Genomic DNA, 18,626 nt, shown 5'->3' on the forward strand with positions numbered 1-18,626 from the left:
TATAGAAAGAGGATCGTAGTGGGGAATTGTTGCAGGGGTTAAATGAGATTGTACGGAGCGTGGAGCAGTGACTGGCGTGTGGTAAACGCTCAACTTATGCGGGTTGTAACTGCCTGAGGAGTTTCCTTCGGCGCGCCACTTGGCCTTCTCTTTCTAAATATTAGCATAATAAATATAAATGGACCCAGAACGCGAGGGGGCAGGGGCCACGTGATCGCTCCACGAAAGCCACTTGTAGGGACCTTTAGAGAGTTAGCAATAAGGCTGGAGAAGGAAAAGCCGGCGCGCCCGCGGCCCGCGCGATTTCCCGCCGAGCCCGCGTCCCCGGCGGCGGGCGGGCTCCGGGGGCGCCCGGGCCGCGGCGGCGGCGGCGGCGCGAGCTGCGCCTCCGGGCCGGTGAATCATCCCGGCAGACACCGAGAGCCGCGGCAGCAGAGAGGAGCGCTGAAACATGGCTGAAGCGGCCACGGGCTTTCTGGAGCAGCTCAAGTCCTGCATAGTTTGGTCTTGGACGTATCTGTGGACCGTGTGGTTCTTCATCGTGCTATTCCTGGTCTACATCCTGCGGGTGCCTTTGAAAATCAACGACAATTTGAGCACAGGTAAGGCCTGGGAGCCGGGCCCGCGGCGCCCACCCCTCCCCCGCCCCGGAAAGTTAGTGCAACTCGCGCGGGGCCGCGGCCAGGCGCGCGCTCGGGGACGCGCCGGGGCCCGCGCACCGGAGGCCCGCGGCTACCCGCCAGCAACGCGGCGGCTTAGGCGGCGGGGCCGGGCAGCTGGGCGCGCGGGGGCGGCCGGTGGCCTTCACAGCCCCGCGGAGGAAGAGCTGCGCCGCGCACAGACCGCAAGGCGGGCCGGGCCGGGCCGGCAGCCGCCCTGCTGCGTCGCTGGTGGTCGGGAGACGGAGAAGGACGGGTGTCGCGGGCGAAGGAGTTCCCAGGACACCCCCTCGGGTGTCTGCGCCGGAACTCCGAGGGTTCCCCGGAGTTAGACCGAGTCCTTCCTCACGCCCTCCCGGCTGTGGGTGCCAAGCGGCCGAAGTGTGGTCGGGGAGGCGCCCTCCCGCCCGGCCGCGGAGGCCCGAGGGCGGCTGCCGGAGCGTGCTCGGCGGCGAAGCCCCCTGACCCGGCCGGGCTGTCCGGGCGGCGCCCTCCGTGGCCCGGAGTTGCGTCTTGCCGGGCGTGGGGCTGTCTCTCTGGTTGGGTAGTGGGGAGAGGGGTTCCCGAAGGCACTCTTGGGAGTGTATGGATGACGTGTCAGGTCACCAAATGGATTGTCGAAGGGACCGGAGGGAAGAGGGGAGAGCTGGAATTTCTGAGGGTTTCGGTTGCAGTTTTCAGTGATCTTTGCTGGTCTCCCTTCCCTGTAAAGCTACATATGCTCAGCAAGTGCCGCGTGCCTCCCATCCTTGGTCGGTGGTAAATGCAGGAGGTAATTAACAGGATCTTCACAAACTTGGAGCCAGCCCACTGAGTCGTTAAAAAAACACTCGCAAAGAAAACACACGAGCCTTAACACTCCAGAGAGTTCCGAAACACAAAGTAAATTTTGAGCTAAGGGTTACAGTCCTTAAATCTGGAAATTTCAAGGTAGAGTGTTTTTGTTTTTGTTTTAAATTTTAATTTCACAGTACTGGGAAATTCTTACAGTCCTGAAGATATATACATATGTACACATATATATCTTCCCTTGTTAATCTCCATACTCTGGGAGTGCAAGTCTGGAAATGCATTTTCCTCAGGTGTTTAGCTGCATTAAAACGCTTTATAAAACGCTTGAGATAATGTACTCATTTTGTTAGGAAACTTGTACCTTTCAGATACTAACTTAAGTATTTTGATTACTAACTTGAACTCATGTTCATATTTACATTTGTTTTGTAGTATCCCTCGGGATCGTGTCCCTGGGAGGCGGATAGGATTCAGCACTCTAGAATTGTCTCACCATTTGAATAGGTGCTGCTCAGCCCTTTTGAGTCTGTCATCGGAAAGACCATGGCTTTCTCGCTTTTCATCTTTTTGGATGGCTGCTTGTCGCAATATTGTCTTCTTCGCTTTAGACAAGTATGTCTCCAGGATACCTTCTGGTCTCAAAGTTATATACCTTTAAGAAGTTGTTTGAATATATGTTTTAATGGAATTACGTATTTGTTGGTAACAGTGTTAGTCTGTTTTGTGCTGCTGTAACAGAATACCACAGATTGGGTAATTTTTAAAGAACACATTTTATTTCTTGTAGTTCAGGAGTCAGGGAAGTCTTGAGATCAAGGGACTGGCATGTGGGGAGGTCCTTCTTGCTGTCATCCCTTGGTGGAAGGTGGAAGGGTAAGAGAACATGAGAAAACAAGAGGGGGCCCAATTTTACTTTTATAACAAACCTACTCCCTCAATAACAAAATTAATTCATTCTTGAAGGCAGAGCCTTCATGACCTAATTACCACTCACAGGTCCCACCTTTCAACACTTTTGCACTTGGGATTAAGTTTCAAACACACTAGTTTTTAAAATATTAATGTTTCTCCTTATTACACACTTAAAATTTTATTTCATGATATACATTTGTATATCACATTTTCATCAGTTAGGTTAAATAATTACCCATGTATATATGTGTAAGTGTCACATCCAGTGCTCTGTGCAGATCAGGCAAGAAGCAAAATATCTACTGGGAAAATGTGTACTTCTTAAGGAAGGGCATTGTTAGGTCTTCTAGCAATTTAAATCTAGCATTTCTCAGAGATGCCTTTGTTAATTTGTGTAGGGGCAGTTCTAAGAGATAGCGAAAATATGAAGATGAACGTGCCATCTGGGTGTACCTTGCTAGACACATGATAGAAGACCTGATGATGCTGGACTTTTCAGTTTGGTTTCATGCTCATTTCAGTCATAAAGAAAGATAAAAGGGGAAGCACACAGAGAGCACTCACCTCTCTGCTGTTTTTATGAGAGGGTAGCAGGATCTGGGGTGGGAGGAGGACTTTGGCATTAATTTTGAGACATGAAATTATAGCCACAAACCACCCTAGAACAGTTTAGGTTTTTCAAAAAACAGTTGCAGACATTAGAGGCCTATTTTCTTCCCTTTTAAGTAACAGTGAGAAGTTATGGTAGGAAAACTGCCAAAAGGTTGTTGTCAACTTAATTCCCTCCTTTCCTTGCCAATTCCCCTCCCCTTTGGGAAAAAGTTTCTGTACTGAAGTTATTGGCAAGGAAGGCCTAGGGAGAAAGAAGTCATTAGCCAGCACCTCTGGGAGGGGAGGCAGCGGCTAGCCTGGTCTAACTTGTCCTTGCAGGGAGGTCTAAAAGAGTTCTAATGGGACTAACTTTGCTGTTCTTCAGCCCTGTGGTGCTTACTCTTCCTGTGATGAAGGCAAGTGTGTTCCTGGAGAGGTTACTGAATCTGGAGCTGCTTTTAGGGAGTTGCAGATGGCGCAGGCCTCCCTTCCTCCTCAAGGAAGCCAAAGACACCATCACAATCAGGCAGCCAGGAGCCAGGGCTTCCATAGGCCCAGCTCTGTACCTGTAGGGGGATGGAATCTGGTAAAAGTGTTCTGGAGTCGTTCTTGGATATCTGCTTGGTATCTTCTCAATATCTTGACCATCTGTGACAATTTTAATCCTCATTTGATCATATTTTATGGTAAATGAGCTTAACTCGATTTTTTTTTCAATTTAGATGCCTCCTAATGTACTATAACAGGTGCTATGATAAGAAAGATGAATGAGTTTGTAAAACCCAGGGTAAATAAGGAGTTTACTACAAGAATACAACTTCCCATATGCAAGATGGGGCTGGGCAAGGCTGTGAGAGCTTCTCTTGAATTGAGCCTAAGAGGATGAGGAGAATTCCATGATTGAGGACTCAGAGGTGGACCTCCCAAACAAAGGGACAAAGTTGTGAAAGTGCAGGTCAGATTCAGAGAAGAGCGAATCGTGGAATTTAATTTAAAATAATAAAAGAAAAGGACTTTGATGAACAACCATACGGTTTTTAGCTCTTACATCGTGTAGTTTTCCAAGTAAAAATGCTTTGAATGCTGTTTTTAAGGTATACTACTTCCCTACTCCCACCAGCTTGGCTCGTGTGACCTTCGTTGCATTGAGCCAGTGCCATTTAGGGTAGGGATATAGTTCAAAGAATTCCACAGTATTCTCTTAGACCGTACAGAGAAACCTTAACATTGGCAACCACATCTTGTAATGAAAATGAATTTTAAAAAAGAAAGGGGAGAAAACGAACATAATAGGAATAGTATATAGTGGCTAGCTTTGATAATAGTTTTTTTTGTTTGTTTGTTTTTTAAGAGAGTCTTAGTATGTTACCTAGGTTGGGCTTGAACTCCTGGGCTTAAGGGATCCTCCCACCTCAGCCTCCCTAGTAGCGAGTACTACAGGTGTGTGCCACCATGCCCAGCTGCTGGTAACTGATTTTTGAGGCTCTGCTCTTGATTTGGATACAATAGTGTTAAAATAGTTTTATGATTTACTGAAAATAGAATGAAATTTTAACAAGGTTTTTAAAAGACCCCAAATAATATTACTTGTCAGTTTTCAAGTGAATTAATATCATAAAGCAATACTTTTCCAAAGGGCAGAAAATTAATTGTAGATTGGCACAGTCATGCAGGATATTATTAAAATAGGTGAGTCTTAAAAAATAGTACCATAACTTATACAGTGGTGTTGATGGCACTTTCTCATCTACCCTATGTTATAAAGTTTTTTGCTGCTGAATTTAAACACCTTTTCCTAAAACGGGCAACTTTGCTGTTTTTGCAAAAAGCAGCATAAGTGATTTTCCAATTCTTTTTCTATTTGCTGAAAAGCAAGTTTTCAAAGATCTTTGAAGTCCGTTTTCATTCCTTTTGGATAGCCTGATCTAGGCTTAAAGTTATTTATTTACTTATGTTTGAGACAAGGTTTCACTCTGTCACCCAGGCTGGAGTGCAGTGGTGCAGTCACAGCTCACTGCAGCCTCAACCTGCAGGCTCAAGCAATCCTCCTGTCTCAGCCTGCCACCTCAGTCTTAGTAGCTGAGACTACAGGTGCACACCACAATGCGTGGCTAATTTTTTTTTTTTTTGTAGAGACAGGGTCCCCTGTGTTCTTGAACTCCTGGGCTCAAGCAGTCTTACTGCCTCCACCTCCCAAAGTGCTGGGATTGCAGGTGTGAGCCACCGTGCCTGGTCAAGTTATTTAGAAGACTTTTTTGTGTGTTAATTAAGCTCATGAATACAGATGTAAAACTCTTACATTGTTGACGTGATATATAACTTAGGCTGCAGCTCAGTTTTGGCATTTTTTCATGTTGAGAATTTTTGCTCTAAATTTACTTAACATTTAGATTTTAATTTACTTAAAATTTACATAACATTGGATTTCCCTTCTAGAGGGTCTGGTTGCAGTTTACATAGGTCTTTTGCCCCCGTTGTGCCTGTTGTCTAAAATGTTCTTCCCTATCTGTAAATCCCACCCATCTATCAAGGACCAGCTGGCATGCTGCCTTCTGATCCTTTCAGCTGCAGAAAAGACAGGCTTACCTTGGAGATATTGCAAGTTTGGTTCCCGGCCACTGCAATAAAGTGAGTCCCATGAAATTTTTGGTTTCCCAGTGCATATAAAAGTTATAGTCACACTATATTGTATTATATTAAGAGTGCAGTAGCATTATATCTAAAAGACCAATGTATATACCTTAATTTAAAAATCCTTTATTGCTAAAAAAAAAATGCTATCTGAGCCTCAGGAAGTCATAATCTTTTTGCTGGTAGAGAGTCTTGCCTTGATGTTTATGGCTGCTGACTGATCAGGGTGCTGGTTGTTAAAGGTTGGGGTAGCTGTGGCAATTTCTTCAAATAAGACAACCGTAAAGTTTGCCACATGGATTGGTTTTCCTTTCCAGAGAAAGATTTCTCTGTATCATGTGATGCTGTCTGATAGCATTTTACCCACAGTAGAACTTTCAGAATTGGAGTCAATTTTATCACCCTGCCATGGCTTTATCAATGAAGTTTATGTAATATTCTAAATCCTTTGTTGTCATTTCAGCAATGTTCACAGCATCTTCACCAGGAGTAGATTCTATCTCAAAACACTTCCTTTGCTCATCAAAAGAAACAGCTCTTTATCCGTTCAAGTTTTACAAGGAATTACAACAATTCAGTCACATCTTAAAGCTTCAGTTCTAATTCTAGTTATTTTGCTGTTTATGGCATGCCTGCAGTTACTTTACCTTATATGAATTATGGTATATGTGTGTGATATATGTGGGCCAGTGTTTGTGTATATATGCATCTTTTTTTGTATATGTATGTTTTATTACTTCTTCTAGATTCTAGTTCTTCATCTTCCAGTGTTAATTCCTTGTACAAAGTAGGTCCTTATCATTCACTGGATGAATGAATATCCAAGTTACGGTGTATTTAGTGAGCTGGGATTGGAACAATACAATTGATCAAATGCATTACTGAGTATGTGCCCCATCTAAGTTTGCAGCTTTAGATTGTGGTCAGAGGCTGTTACAAGATCTTATATATTCTATGATGGGTCATATGCATCTAAAGCATGGTGGTTCAGTTTATGAATATATAAAAGGACAATTTTTTGATTAATGTCAGCTTTGAGTTTAGAATGTATCCCAGACATCTTAGTTGCCCTTAATTATTTTTGGAGATATTTTTCTCAGCCATTAATAAAGCAATCCGAATGATGCATTTTTCTCTGACCTTGAGTTTTTGTATATGTAAAATAATGGCTTTACATTCATTAAGTTTCCTTCTAGTTCTGGGATTCTGTGTCTGACGATGAATTTCATTGAGTGCAAAGTGTAGCACCAAGATAATACATAGACTTAATGAGTATACATGTTTTTTACAGTTTGGACTCTTAATTCTTAGTGAATACAAGTCCAGATTTCGTATGACTTCCTGCACTGGGTTCCATTGCATTGAAAATACAATCTAAGTGTATTACCTTCATTTACAAAGTCTGATGCTATGGCTCTTTCTTACCCCTCAAATCTGAACTTCCACCTCTCTTTTTCTAGATCACCACCCTCCAAATATGCTGGGATTCTTTTTTTTTTTTTTTTTTTTCTTTTTTTAAGACAGAGTCTTGCTCTGTTGCCCAGGCTGGAGTGCAGGGACGAGATCTCAGCTGACTGCAACCTCTGCCTCCTGGGTTCAGGTGATTCTCATGCCTCACCGTCCCAAGTAGCTGGGATTACAGGTGCATGCCATCATGTCCGGCTAAGTTTTGTATTTTTAGTAGAGACAGAGTTCTCCATCTTGTCCAGACTGGTCTCAAACTTCAGGCCTCTAGTGATCTGTCCCCCTCGGCCTCCCAGAGTGCTGGAATTCTAGGCGTGAGCCACTGCAGACACATAAAATTGTGCTGAAGTATTTCTAATCACTTCGAGTTACAATTCTGTCTGTTAAGTTTCATTTTGCCTGCCAATATTATTCTGAAAAATTTCCCAACCAAATCTTTCTTGTACTACTGTGTCATTGCTCACAGACAATTTTTTTCCACATTGGTAGAACCCTGAACTCCATTCATACAGATAATATGAGGTACTTAACTTGTACATTTGTTTAAGTTCCTTATTGATGCTGGATATTAGACCTTTGTCAGATGCATAGTTTCCAAAAATTGTCTCCATTCTGTAGGTTTTCTGTTGACTCTGTTGATAGTTTCTGTTGCTGTGCAGAGGCTCTCTAGATTTTATTTGTCAATTTTTGCTTTTATTGCAGTTGCTTTTGGTGTCTTCATCATGAAATCTTTGCCCATTCCTGTGTCCTGAATGGTATTATGTAGGTTGTGTTGCAGGGCTTTTATAGTTGTTGGTTTTACATTTAAGTCTCTAATCCATCTTCAGTTGTATATGGTGTAAGGAAGGGGTCCACTTTCAATCTTTTGCATATGGCTAGCCAGATATCCCAGCACCATTTATTGAATAGGCAATCCTTCTCCCATTGCTTGTTTTGTCAGATTTGTCGAAGATCAGATAGTTGTAGGTGTGCAGCATTACTTCTGGGTTCTCTGTTCTGTTCCATTGGTCTATGTGTCTGTTTTTGTACCAGTATCATGCTGTTTTGGTTACTGTAGCCCTGTAGTGTAGTTTGAAGATGAGTAGCGAGTAGCATGATGCCTCCAGCTTTGTTCTTTTTGCTTAGGATTGCTTTGGCTATTTGGGCTATTTTTTGGTTCCATATGAATTTTGAAACAGTTTTTTCTAATTCTGTGATGAATGTCAATGGTAGTTTAATAGGAATATCATTGAAACTGTAAATTGCTTTGGGCAGTATGGGCATTTTAATGATATTGATTCTTCCTATCCGTGAGCATGGGATGTTTTTCCATTTGCTTGTGTCATCTCTGATCTCTTTGAGCAGTGTTTTATAGTTCTTCGTGTAGTGATCCTTCACCTCCATGGTTAGCTATATTCCTACATTTGTATGTGTGTGTGTGTGTGTGTGTGTGTGTGTGTGTGTATGTGGTGGGGGGCAATTGTGAATAGGTCTGCATTCCTGGTTTGGCTCTTGGCCTGACTGTTGTTGGTGTATAGGAATGTTAGGGATTTTTGCACATTGATTTTATATCCTGAGACTTTGCTAAAGTTGTCTATTAGCTTAAGGAGCTTTTGGGCTGAGACTATGGGGTTTTCTTTCTTTTTTTTTTTTTAATTTTACTTCAAGTTCTGGGATGCAAGTGCAGAATGTGTAGGTTTGTTACGTAGGTATATGTGTGCCATGGTGGTGTGCTGCACCTATCAACCCGTCATCTAGGTTTTAACCCCTGCATGCATTAGCTATTTCTTCTAATGTTCTCCCTCCCCTCACCCCCCACCCCCTGACTGGCCCTGGTTTGTGTTGTTCCTCTCCCTGTGTCCATGTATTCTCATTGTTCAACTCTGACTTATGAGTGAGAACATGCAGTGTTTGGTTTTCTGTTCCTGTGTTAGTTTGCTGAGGATGGTGGCTTACAGCTTCATCCATGTCCCTGCAAAGGAGATGATCTCATTCCTTTTTTATGACTGTATAGTATTCCATGGTGTACGTGTACCACATTTTCTTTATCCAGTCTATCATTAATGGGCATTTGGGTTGGTTCCGTGTCTTTGCTATTGTAAATGGTGCTGCAGTAAACATATGTGTACATGTGTCTTTATAGTAGAATGACTTATATTCTTTGGGTGTATACCTAGTAATGGGATTGCTGGGTTAAATGATATTATTTCTAGTTCTAGATCCTTGAGGAATCGCCACACTGTCTTCCACAAAGGTTGAACTAATTTACATCCCACCAACACTGTAAAGGCGTTCCTGTTTCTTCACAGCCTCACCAGCATCTATGGTTTCCTGACTTTTTAATAATCACCATTCTGACTGGTGTGAGATGGTATCTCATTGTGGTTTTGATTTGCATTTCTGTAATGATCAGTGATGGTGAGCTTTTTTCTATGTTTGTTGGCCACATAAATGTCTTCTTTTGAGAAGTGTCTGTTCATATCCTTTGCCTACTTTTTAATGGGGCTGTTTGATTTTTTCTTGTAAATTTGTTTAAGTTCCTTGTAGATTCTGGATATTAGACTTGGGCAGATGGGTAGATTGCAAAAATTTTCTCCCATTCTGTAGGTTGCCTGTTCACTCTGATGATAGTTTCTTTTGCTGTGCAGAAGCTCTTTAATTAGGTGACTCTAGGGTTTTCTAGATATAGGATCATGTTGTCTGCAAACAGGGGTAGTTGACTTTCTCTCTTCCTATTTGGATGTCTGGGCATTCTATGAATATTTGTGTGGTTGAGATAGTTACTGACTTTGGCCTTACAGCTTGATGATAGACTTGGTCCCTTGACTAGAATGCAATCTTCATATGAGACTGTAAAATGAATAAGTGCTTTGTAGGCTGTAAAATACTATTTAAATCTGAGGCATTATAGTAGGTCTTTTCCTCAGAAGGCTATATTCTATATTCTATAGGCTTGGCTCTCACAGTGAAATGACACATTAAACTATATAATAGAGTCTTTTTTATCCTTGATATTCCTTCTAAAACTGCACCAAGCAAGATAATGGGTTATTGGATTGTTTGAAACCACACTACTGTCTGTTTGTTGTAAATGTGGAATAATATCTCTCAACATCATTATTGTATTTGAGATGTTGTTGTAAAGATATCTGTAAAGGGCTTTGGATTTTCCAGAAGAGAGAACTTGTAATGAAACTCATTTTTCTTGTTACAGTGGGGCAAGACAGTTGCTGATGTGTTACCATTACCCATCATTTAAAAGTAGCAGGCATTCCTATACTACCTACTGTGCCAAAATAAGGAACTGACAGGCCCAGTTAGTTAGCTGTAGCAGTATTTTATGTTGCTGTGGCTGTGGTATCACTGTTTAATTGCAGTTACCAAATCTCTCAGCAAAGTAAGGCAACATTTATCTGAGAAAGCATTTTTTTCCCTTCTGAATTAACTGAAAGTGCACTGGTTACACTTATACTCTGTGGAGAACCCTAACTTTGGTTCTTTTTTTTCTTTTTTTTTTTTTTTTTGGAGACGGAGTCTCACTCTGTAGGAGTGCACTGGAGTGCAGTGGTGCGATCTCGGCTCACTGTAAACTCCACCTCCTGGGTTCAAGCGATTCTTCTGCCTCAGCCTCCCGAGTAGCTGGGACTACAGGTGCATGCCACCATACCTGGCTAATTTTTGTATTTTTAGTAGAGACAGGGTTTCACCATATTGGCCAGGGTGGTCTCAAACTCCTGACTTCGTGATCCGCCCGCCTCGGCCTCCCAAAGTGCTGCGACTTTGGTTCTTAAGTTGACCTCCACATCTAATAAAAGACTGTGGTTAAGTATCAGTCTTTCAGAAATTTTGAGCAAGGTTGTAGAGTGTTAAAGGACTTTAAAGGCATCTCTTAGGTCAGTGAGGAAGGACTATTTGTTTTATTATTTAAAAAAATTAACATTTAAAAACAGCACAAACAGGAGAAACACTCTGAAGTATAAAATCGTCTTAAAAAAGGAAAAAGTTTTTACACATAAGCAGCTCATATCTGGAGTTATTGTGTGACCTAGATTTAGAGTTTTGTCTTGTTTTGGTCAGTTGTTAATACCATTCTGAAGTATTATTTTATTAGTGACAGGTAATAGTAGAATGCTCACAGTTCTTCTCTTTGTTAAGCTTTTCCAGTTTCTGGACTGTCTTGGGAATGAGAATGAAATTTACTTCCCTACAAATTGGGTTTTTTCATTTATTTGATAGACCCTGTTTATTGAACATTCCTAATAGAGCTAATAAAATAATGCTCTTGGGGTGTTTTGCAATTTATTACACCTGCTCCACTCAATTGATTCTCTTTCTGTGACATGTGTTTAGATTTATATAGTGTTACATAATAAGAACTAGTGGGATCTAGTTTGTACTTTTCCCTGGGGCTTGGGTTGGGGAGCGTGTGTATGTTGTTTGTGCAGAATTTCTATTTTCTATCATTGGTATCTTGTATTTAAAGCAAAATAAAACAAATTATACTTTTCTCAGTTCAGGCTCAGAGTTGGCATGGTTTAGAGAGGAATTTTTGTCTTAGCTTATTTATGTTGCAGAAATATAATGTTTGGCCGTTTTCATAAGGCTTTTTAAGGAAAGTATTTTAAATTGTACCCTTACATTTGAGAGATGAAGCATGAGAAGCTAAATTACAATTTTGAAATATTAGAAATTTGCTGCCCAATCGTTCTTTCCCCAAACTGGAAGTTGTATATGCATTATCATTCAATAAAAATCTGAAATGGAATCTTAAAAATCTTATAGCAAATCTAATCAATTAAAGTTATTATCCTAAGAGAAAACTTTTTCTTTCTCTTACATTATTTGAACAAGCAAATTCTGTTTTTAGAGGGAAAGCACAGAAGAGATGGCAACATAACATCAATTAAGTTAGAGCAAAGATATGCAGACTTAGTTTAGGCTATAGAAATATTCCATGGACGGCCGGGCGCGGTGGCTCACGCCTGTAATCCCAGCACTTTGGAAGGCCGAGGCGGGCAGATCATGAGATCAGGAGATTGAGACCATCCTGGCTAACACGGTGAAACCCTGTCTCTACTAAAAATACAAAAAAATTAGCTGGGTGTAGTGGCGGGCGCCAGTAGTCCCAGCTACTTGGGAGGCTGAGGCAGGAGAACGGCGTGAACCCGGGAGGCGGAGCTTGCAGTGAGCTGAGATTGCACCACTGCACTCCAGCCTGGGCGACTGAGTGAGACTCTGTCTCAAAAAAAAAAAAAAAAAATTCTATGGACACAGGGAGGGGAACATCACACATCGGAGCCTGTGGAGGGGTGGGGGGCAAGGGGAGGGAGAGCATTAGGACAAATACCTAATGCATGCGAGGCTTAAAACCTAGATAACACGTTGATGGGTGCATCAAACCACCACGACGCATATAGGTATACCTATGTAACAAACCTGCACGTTCTGCACATGTATCCCAGAACTTAAAGTATAATAAAAATTTTTTTAAAAAGTATTCCTATAAATGTTTTGTACACTGTTTTTTAATTGCTTATCTGTAGAAAATAATGTAACAATTTCTGGTAGCTTTTAAAGGAGAGTTGAAGGAACTGTGATTCTTGAATGAATGTTTTCAGTTTTAACCAAGAGAATAAATGTGATGAAAAATAATAAGATATTTGAAAAAGATAAGACAAACAACACGTTACTGTTGGGGCTAAAGAGGACCTAAATTCAAAGTTTGCATGAAATATGGTCAGCTGCTAAGATAAAACAAAGATTTATTATTGCTCAGTCCAAAGAGAAAACTGAAATGATATTTATAAGTGTAGTGATGAGCAGGTTGGATCTAGCAGGGGAAATGTAGTTGTATAGTAGTGGTCACAGGCAAGAGATTTTCCCCTATCATGTCTTGAACGTGGTTCATTGGTTCATGCCCACCTGGCCATTGGTTCATACCCAACTAACTTTCTAGAAATAAACATGACCTAGAAATAAAATATAAGGTCCATTTTAACATGTTTTCTTCTGTCTGTAACACCTGCAAAAACAAAAGATATAAAAATATGTAGACATTAAGACAGTAACTTTTTTAGTGGATTACACTTATTTGTTGGAGTTATTAATTATTTCCATAATATATGTTGCTTTTTTCTTTTCTTTTTTTTTTTTTTAAGATAGGAGTCTTCCTCTGTCACCAGGGCTGGAGTGCAGTGGCATGATCTTGGCTCACTGCAACCTCCACCTCTCAGGTTGAACTGATTCTCAGGCTTCAGCCTCCTGAGTAGTTGGGATTACAGGCACCTGCCACCACACCCGGCTAATTTTTGTATTTTTAGTAGAGACGATGTTGCACTATGTTGGCCAGGCTGGTCTTGAACTCCTGACCTCAGGTGATCTGCCTGCCTTGGCCTCCCAAAGTGCTGGGATTACAGGCATGAGCTACTGCGCCCAGCCGATAATATATGTTGCATTTCATTAAAAACTGGGTGTTCATAAGTGAATGCTATTGATACTTGGCTTTATGGAAATCTCTTTTTAGTATTGACTAGTCACCCAGAAGATTAAAACATGGCAGCTAGACAGGCAATGTCAATCCTTTCAAATCAATTTACTTACTGGAGATTTTAAGTAGTTTAAGCAAAGCATATCCTCCTAGGCAGGAAGCCCAGCTGTGATTGTGAAATGACATTATTTTCACCTTGCATTTAATTGAAAGCAGCTCCCTTCTAGTCCTGGCACATTGCTTTCACCCTTTTCTTAGAGGCACTGGAGAACAAGTAACTATTGCTTCTTGCAGCACAATGTTGTATGCCTGTGATTCTCTGTCCTAGTTTACTTACCACAGGATGTAGCAAATTATCCAAAATAGGATGTAAAATTTTCAGATCAATAAAAAATTAATGTATCACTTGTTACTTTCAGAAATAAAATGGAGGTTAAGAAATCAAACCCCTTGATGTATGTGATAAAGTGTTACAAAATATCAAATGATTCACTTTGCTATTTGTGAGTTTCTATCACTCTTTTTTTTTTGCCACTAATTGCAAAATAACTCATATAAACCTGGGTTTCTCAAGCAATGTTCTCCTAGATGTGTAGGACGAAGGCTATATTGGTATGAATAGGTACTAATTCTGAGCCTGTTCTGGAAGACCCCATTCCCCTGCAGAGTTTGGTAGGGCTCACATACCCGCAGTGGTGGCCATTAATGACCAATTCTGCCTTTGAGTGCTCCACTTGCGCTACTCTCACTTCTGGCTCCAGGTGCTTAGGACTGCTGTCCCCTCTCCCTGCCTTACCAGTTCCTATTGTTGTGGACATTAAGGAGTGAATTTGGTCAGGCAGCCTGTGCAGGTCAGCGTCCCAGAGGCAGGTCTACAGCTCTAGCGGGTCCAGTCCCAGTGGACCTTTCTGCTAATTGTGTCCAGCCTTTCCATTCTTGAATTACTGACCTGCGATAAAAAATGATGGCGCCCTTACCACATTCTAGCAAAAAGGTCAACAGTCATTTACCAGTTCTGTGATCTTAACACTAGTTACCTTGTTTATAACTGAGCATAATAATGGTGAGTACCTCATAGGACTGTTAGGAGGATTAAATGAGATACTATGAAAAAAGCCTTAACCAGTGCCAGCACTTTCTAGTGCTCAATACATTTTAGATATTTACTTGTAGTTACTGTTGTGGCTCCTACTATAATATTGACTTTGTTTTGTACTTCTTGGTGCCTAACTCAATCAGCTTTTTCTCTTAAGTCAGTTTCTAGACTGATAGTTCTTTTTAAATGCATCTGTTCTTCATTTTCATAGTTACATGTATGTCCTCTGTATGTTTTCTGTTTCCATTCAATTTTGGGGTGAAATATGATAGCAGCATGAGGAGCTCCACTCCTGGTCTAAATGAATAAGCTTATATTATCTCTTTCTTAACTTTACTCCTTAACTCTTTGTATTCTGTTACCTGCTTTCATAATTTTGCTGGAACTTCTTAAACCTCATTGGTAATTTCAAAGCTAAATTTCATTAATCATTTCTCAGATTTTGTTCATACTGATTCGTTGCACTATAAAAAAGGATTTAAATTTTTTTTCTAATATTCACTTTTTTTTGTTTTGTTTTACAAATTCTCCTCCCTATCCCCTCCCCTCCCCTCCCCTCTCTCCCTCCCTCCCTCCCTCCCTCCCTCCCTCCCTTCCTTCCTTCCTTCCTTCCTTTCCTCCTTTCCTCCCTCCCTCCCTCCCTCCCTCCTTCTTCCTTCTTCTTCCTTCTTTTTGCCTCTTCTTGAGACAGTGTCTTACTATGTTGACCACGCTGGACTCGAATTCCTGGGCTTAAGCAATCCTTCTGCCTCAACCTTCTGATTAGTTCGACTACGGGTGTGCGCCACCATGCCTGGCTTAGAAAAGGACTTTATGTTGAACCTCTTTTCTCTTACAATCAAATAATAAATTCATTGAGTCGTACTATTAGCAAGTCGCAGTGCTTGGTGCGGGTGTAGAGGAATGGAATGATGACCAAGACATGGTCCCTGTCTTCAGTATCTTGAGATATTGAGCACTCAGGGAAAGAAAAATGGGCACAAAACTATAATGCAAAGTAAAATGTGTAGAGCACAAAGGAGAAATAAATACCAAAACAAGGGGATGAGAGAAAGCTTTCAAATCATAGTGGTAGTTACTGGAATAACTTTAGGGATTCCCAGGCTGCTTGGAGAATGTGAGAATGTGCATCTGCTTGGTCCCTTCAGAAAACTGTCAGTGTGACAGATGGGAGGGTGAAAAAGAGGGAAAAGCTAGAATCTGTTGGGGTTAAATTGGAGTTCATTTTGAAGCATTAAAAATAATTGAAATTCTGATATATTTTACCTGTATAGAAAGGGACAGGAAATAATATGAGAAATAGTAATAGTGGGGTGACCCATCATCCATATTTAACGTTTGTTAACATTTTGCCACAAGTGCTCATATTGCTTTCTCTCTCTTTTTCAAAAAAACTATTTTTTAGAACCCTTTTAGATGTGGCAGTTTTTCAGACTTTCCTTGTTTTTGATAACTTTACAATTTTGAGGAGTATCATATCTCCCTGGAATCCTCTTGGATGTGGCAGTTTTTCGGACTTTCCTTGTTTTTGATAACCTTAACAATTTTAAGGAGTACCAGTCAAGAATTTTTTAGACTATCGCTTAATTGAGATTTGTTTGATATTCTTCTTATGATTTTCTGGGATTTTGAGTTTTTTGGAGGAAGACCACAGAGGTCAAGTGCCGTTTTTGTCACGACATAATACCAACTTATCATTGTTGATACTGACCTTGATCCCCTGGCAGAGAGAGTGTTGATCAGGTTTCTTCACTGTAAAGTTACCCTTTACTTCCTCATCCTGTGCTCTTGGGAAGGAGTTCGCTTTGCACAGGCCACACTTAAGGAATGAAGCTTTGTTTCCTCTTGTGGAAATAAATGAGGACCATCAAAATGAGAACAAGTAAAGGCTATTTATTCAAAGCCTCCCATAACAAAGGAGTCAGCCATCATCACTTGTGTTTGGCAGACTTGGAGGCAGTCAGAGGAGTAGGAACGCTTTATTGTAGAAAAAAGGGAAAGCGGCTGGGCGTGGTGGTTCATGCCTATAATCCTAGCACTTTGGGAGGCCAAGGCGGGCAGATCACCTGAAGTTGGGAGTTTGAGACTAGCCTGACCAACATGGAGAAACCCTGTGTCTAGTAAAAATACAAAATTAGCTGGGCGTGGTGGTGCATGCCTGTAATCTCAGCTACTCGGGAGACTGAGGCAGGAGAATCGTTTGAACCCAGGAGGCAGAGGTTGTGGTGAGCCGAGATCGCGCCATTGCACTCCAGCCTGGGCAACAAGAGTGAAACTTTGTCTCAAAAAACAAAACAAAACAAAACAAAACAAAAACAACAAAAAAAGGAAAGCTATGTTATAGAAGAAAGGGAAAGCTCCAGGTAGGCCCTGTTTGGAGGCTGCTGACATGGGGAGGGTGGAACATCCTGTGTTATTGATTAGTGGTACATATTTTGCTTTCTCCAGCAAGTCTTAATTTAAAAGTGGGTACAGAAATTAGGGAAGCTGTTAGCTACTGGTCAAGTCCTGACTGTTGGGCTAATTGTTACATAAGTTTTGTGCTTAGTCAGTTTAGGCTACTCTAACAAATATACCATAGGGCTCAGTGGCTTCAACAACAAACATTTATTATGTACAGTTCTGGAGGCTGGGAAGTGCAAGATTAAGGGGCTGGAAGATCCTGTGTCTGGAGGGCTTGCTTCCTGGTTTGCAGATGGCCTTCTCCTTGTGTCCTCACATGGAAGAGAGCAGAGGGAGGAAGCAAGCTTTCTCGTATCTCTTCTTATAAGGGAACTAATCTCATTTACAGAGCACTCCATCGTCATGACCTAATTACCTCCCAAAAGCCCCAGCTCCAGGTACCATCACAGTGGGGATTAGGCTTCAATGTATGAATTTTGGAGTGACACAAATATTCAGTCCATAGCATTGTGGTTTGGCTTTCTGGACTGGTTGTTGTAGGTTGTGAGTCAGAGTTCTATTTTTATATATGGTCTTGTCATTACCTGTTTGTATATTCACTCTTTCACCCACCTCAAAGGTATTGTTCTATATCAATTATTTTGAATTCTTCTGCATGGGAGATTTGTCTCTTCTCTCCCATCTTTTTTTTTTTTTTTTTTTTGGAGGGACTGGTTCTTTATTTCAAAAAGACATTTGTCAATATTCAGTATCAAAACAGTTGCACTATTGATTTCTCTTTCTCCCAATTGGACCCAAAGAGACCACATCAAAGGAGAGTACATTTTAAGCCAGTAAGCTGCAGGATGTACACCTAACAGACCTCCTAGAAACCTTACCAGAAAATGGGGACTCAGTAGGGAAAGAAACTTTAAAAAATCAGTAAACTGCCAGCCCACAGACTGCAGAGGCTGTCACAGCCAGGTGGGATGGCCAGGGTGCCACAAACCCAAAGAAGCAAAGTTTAAAAATAATATAAAATTTAAAAAGTTTTGTGCATAAGCTATTCAAGATTTCTGCAGCATTGACTGATACAAAGCACAATGAGATGGCACTTTTAGAGACAGCAGCTTCAAACCCAGAAAAGGGTAATGAGTTTCACATGGCTGAATCAGTGGCAAAAACATAATCATCTTTCTTTCAAGGAGGCAGGAAAGCAATTAAGTGGTCACCTCAACATAAGGGTCACATGATCCATTCTGTAAGCAGTTGGGAGGGGGTAGAGATGGGACAAAAATTTGGTCTCAGAGTTCTTACATCTTGATTTGGTCAATTCTAATGAAAAAAAAATAAGAAAAAAGAAATAGTGTTGTCCAAAGGTATATTAAAGCTGAGAACTTGAACAGCACATTTTTGTTTGTTTTTGTTGTTATTTGGCTAACTCCTCCTGGAATCACCTTTCTGGTTTAGCTGGTACTTTGTACAGAGCAATGAGGTTTCCCATAGTGGAGTCTTTCCCTGGGCTCTGTTTGGCTCTCAGTAAGGCAGGCCTATACCTTTTCTTCTCTATGGAGCGGGCAATATGCATTAAGCTGAAAAGTCACCTTCCAAAAGTGAGAAAAGGATTAGATTG

The 18,626-nt window shown here is 41.2% G+C and overlaps 1 protein-coding gene across 6 annotated transcripts in view; it reads left to right on the plus strand.

The window, feature by feature from the left end:
• Nucleotides 1-335: 335 nt before the first annotated feature.
• Nucleotides 336-18,626, plus strand: part of ST7 (suppression of tumorigenicity 7) — a 274,540-nt gene continuing 256,249 nt past the window's right edge. For 2 of the 6 annotated variants that reach the window (XM_034964867.3, XM_034964869.3), the window contains exon 1: nucleotides 340-602. In XM_034964867.3, coding sequence (XP_034820758.2) covers nucleotides 452-602 — 151 coding nt within the window. In that variant the 5' untranslated portion in view covers nucleotides 340-451. Of the gene's footprint in view, nucleotides 603-1,195; nucleotides 1,432-1,883; nucleotides 2,064-18,626 lie in introns of those variants that run through there. The other 4 variants (XM_063606359.1, XR_008626030.2, XM_034964868.3 and 1 more) reach the window with 4 other exon arrangements.

This window comes from Pan paniscus, chromosome 6 (assembly GCF_029289425.2).
Source record: "Pan paniscus chromosome 6, NHGRI_mPanPan1-v2.0_pri, whole genome shotgun sequence".
Taxonomy (NCBI): domain Eukaryota; kingdom Metazoa; phylum Chordata; class Mammalia; order Primates; family Hominidae; genus Pan; species Pan paniscus.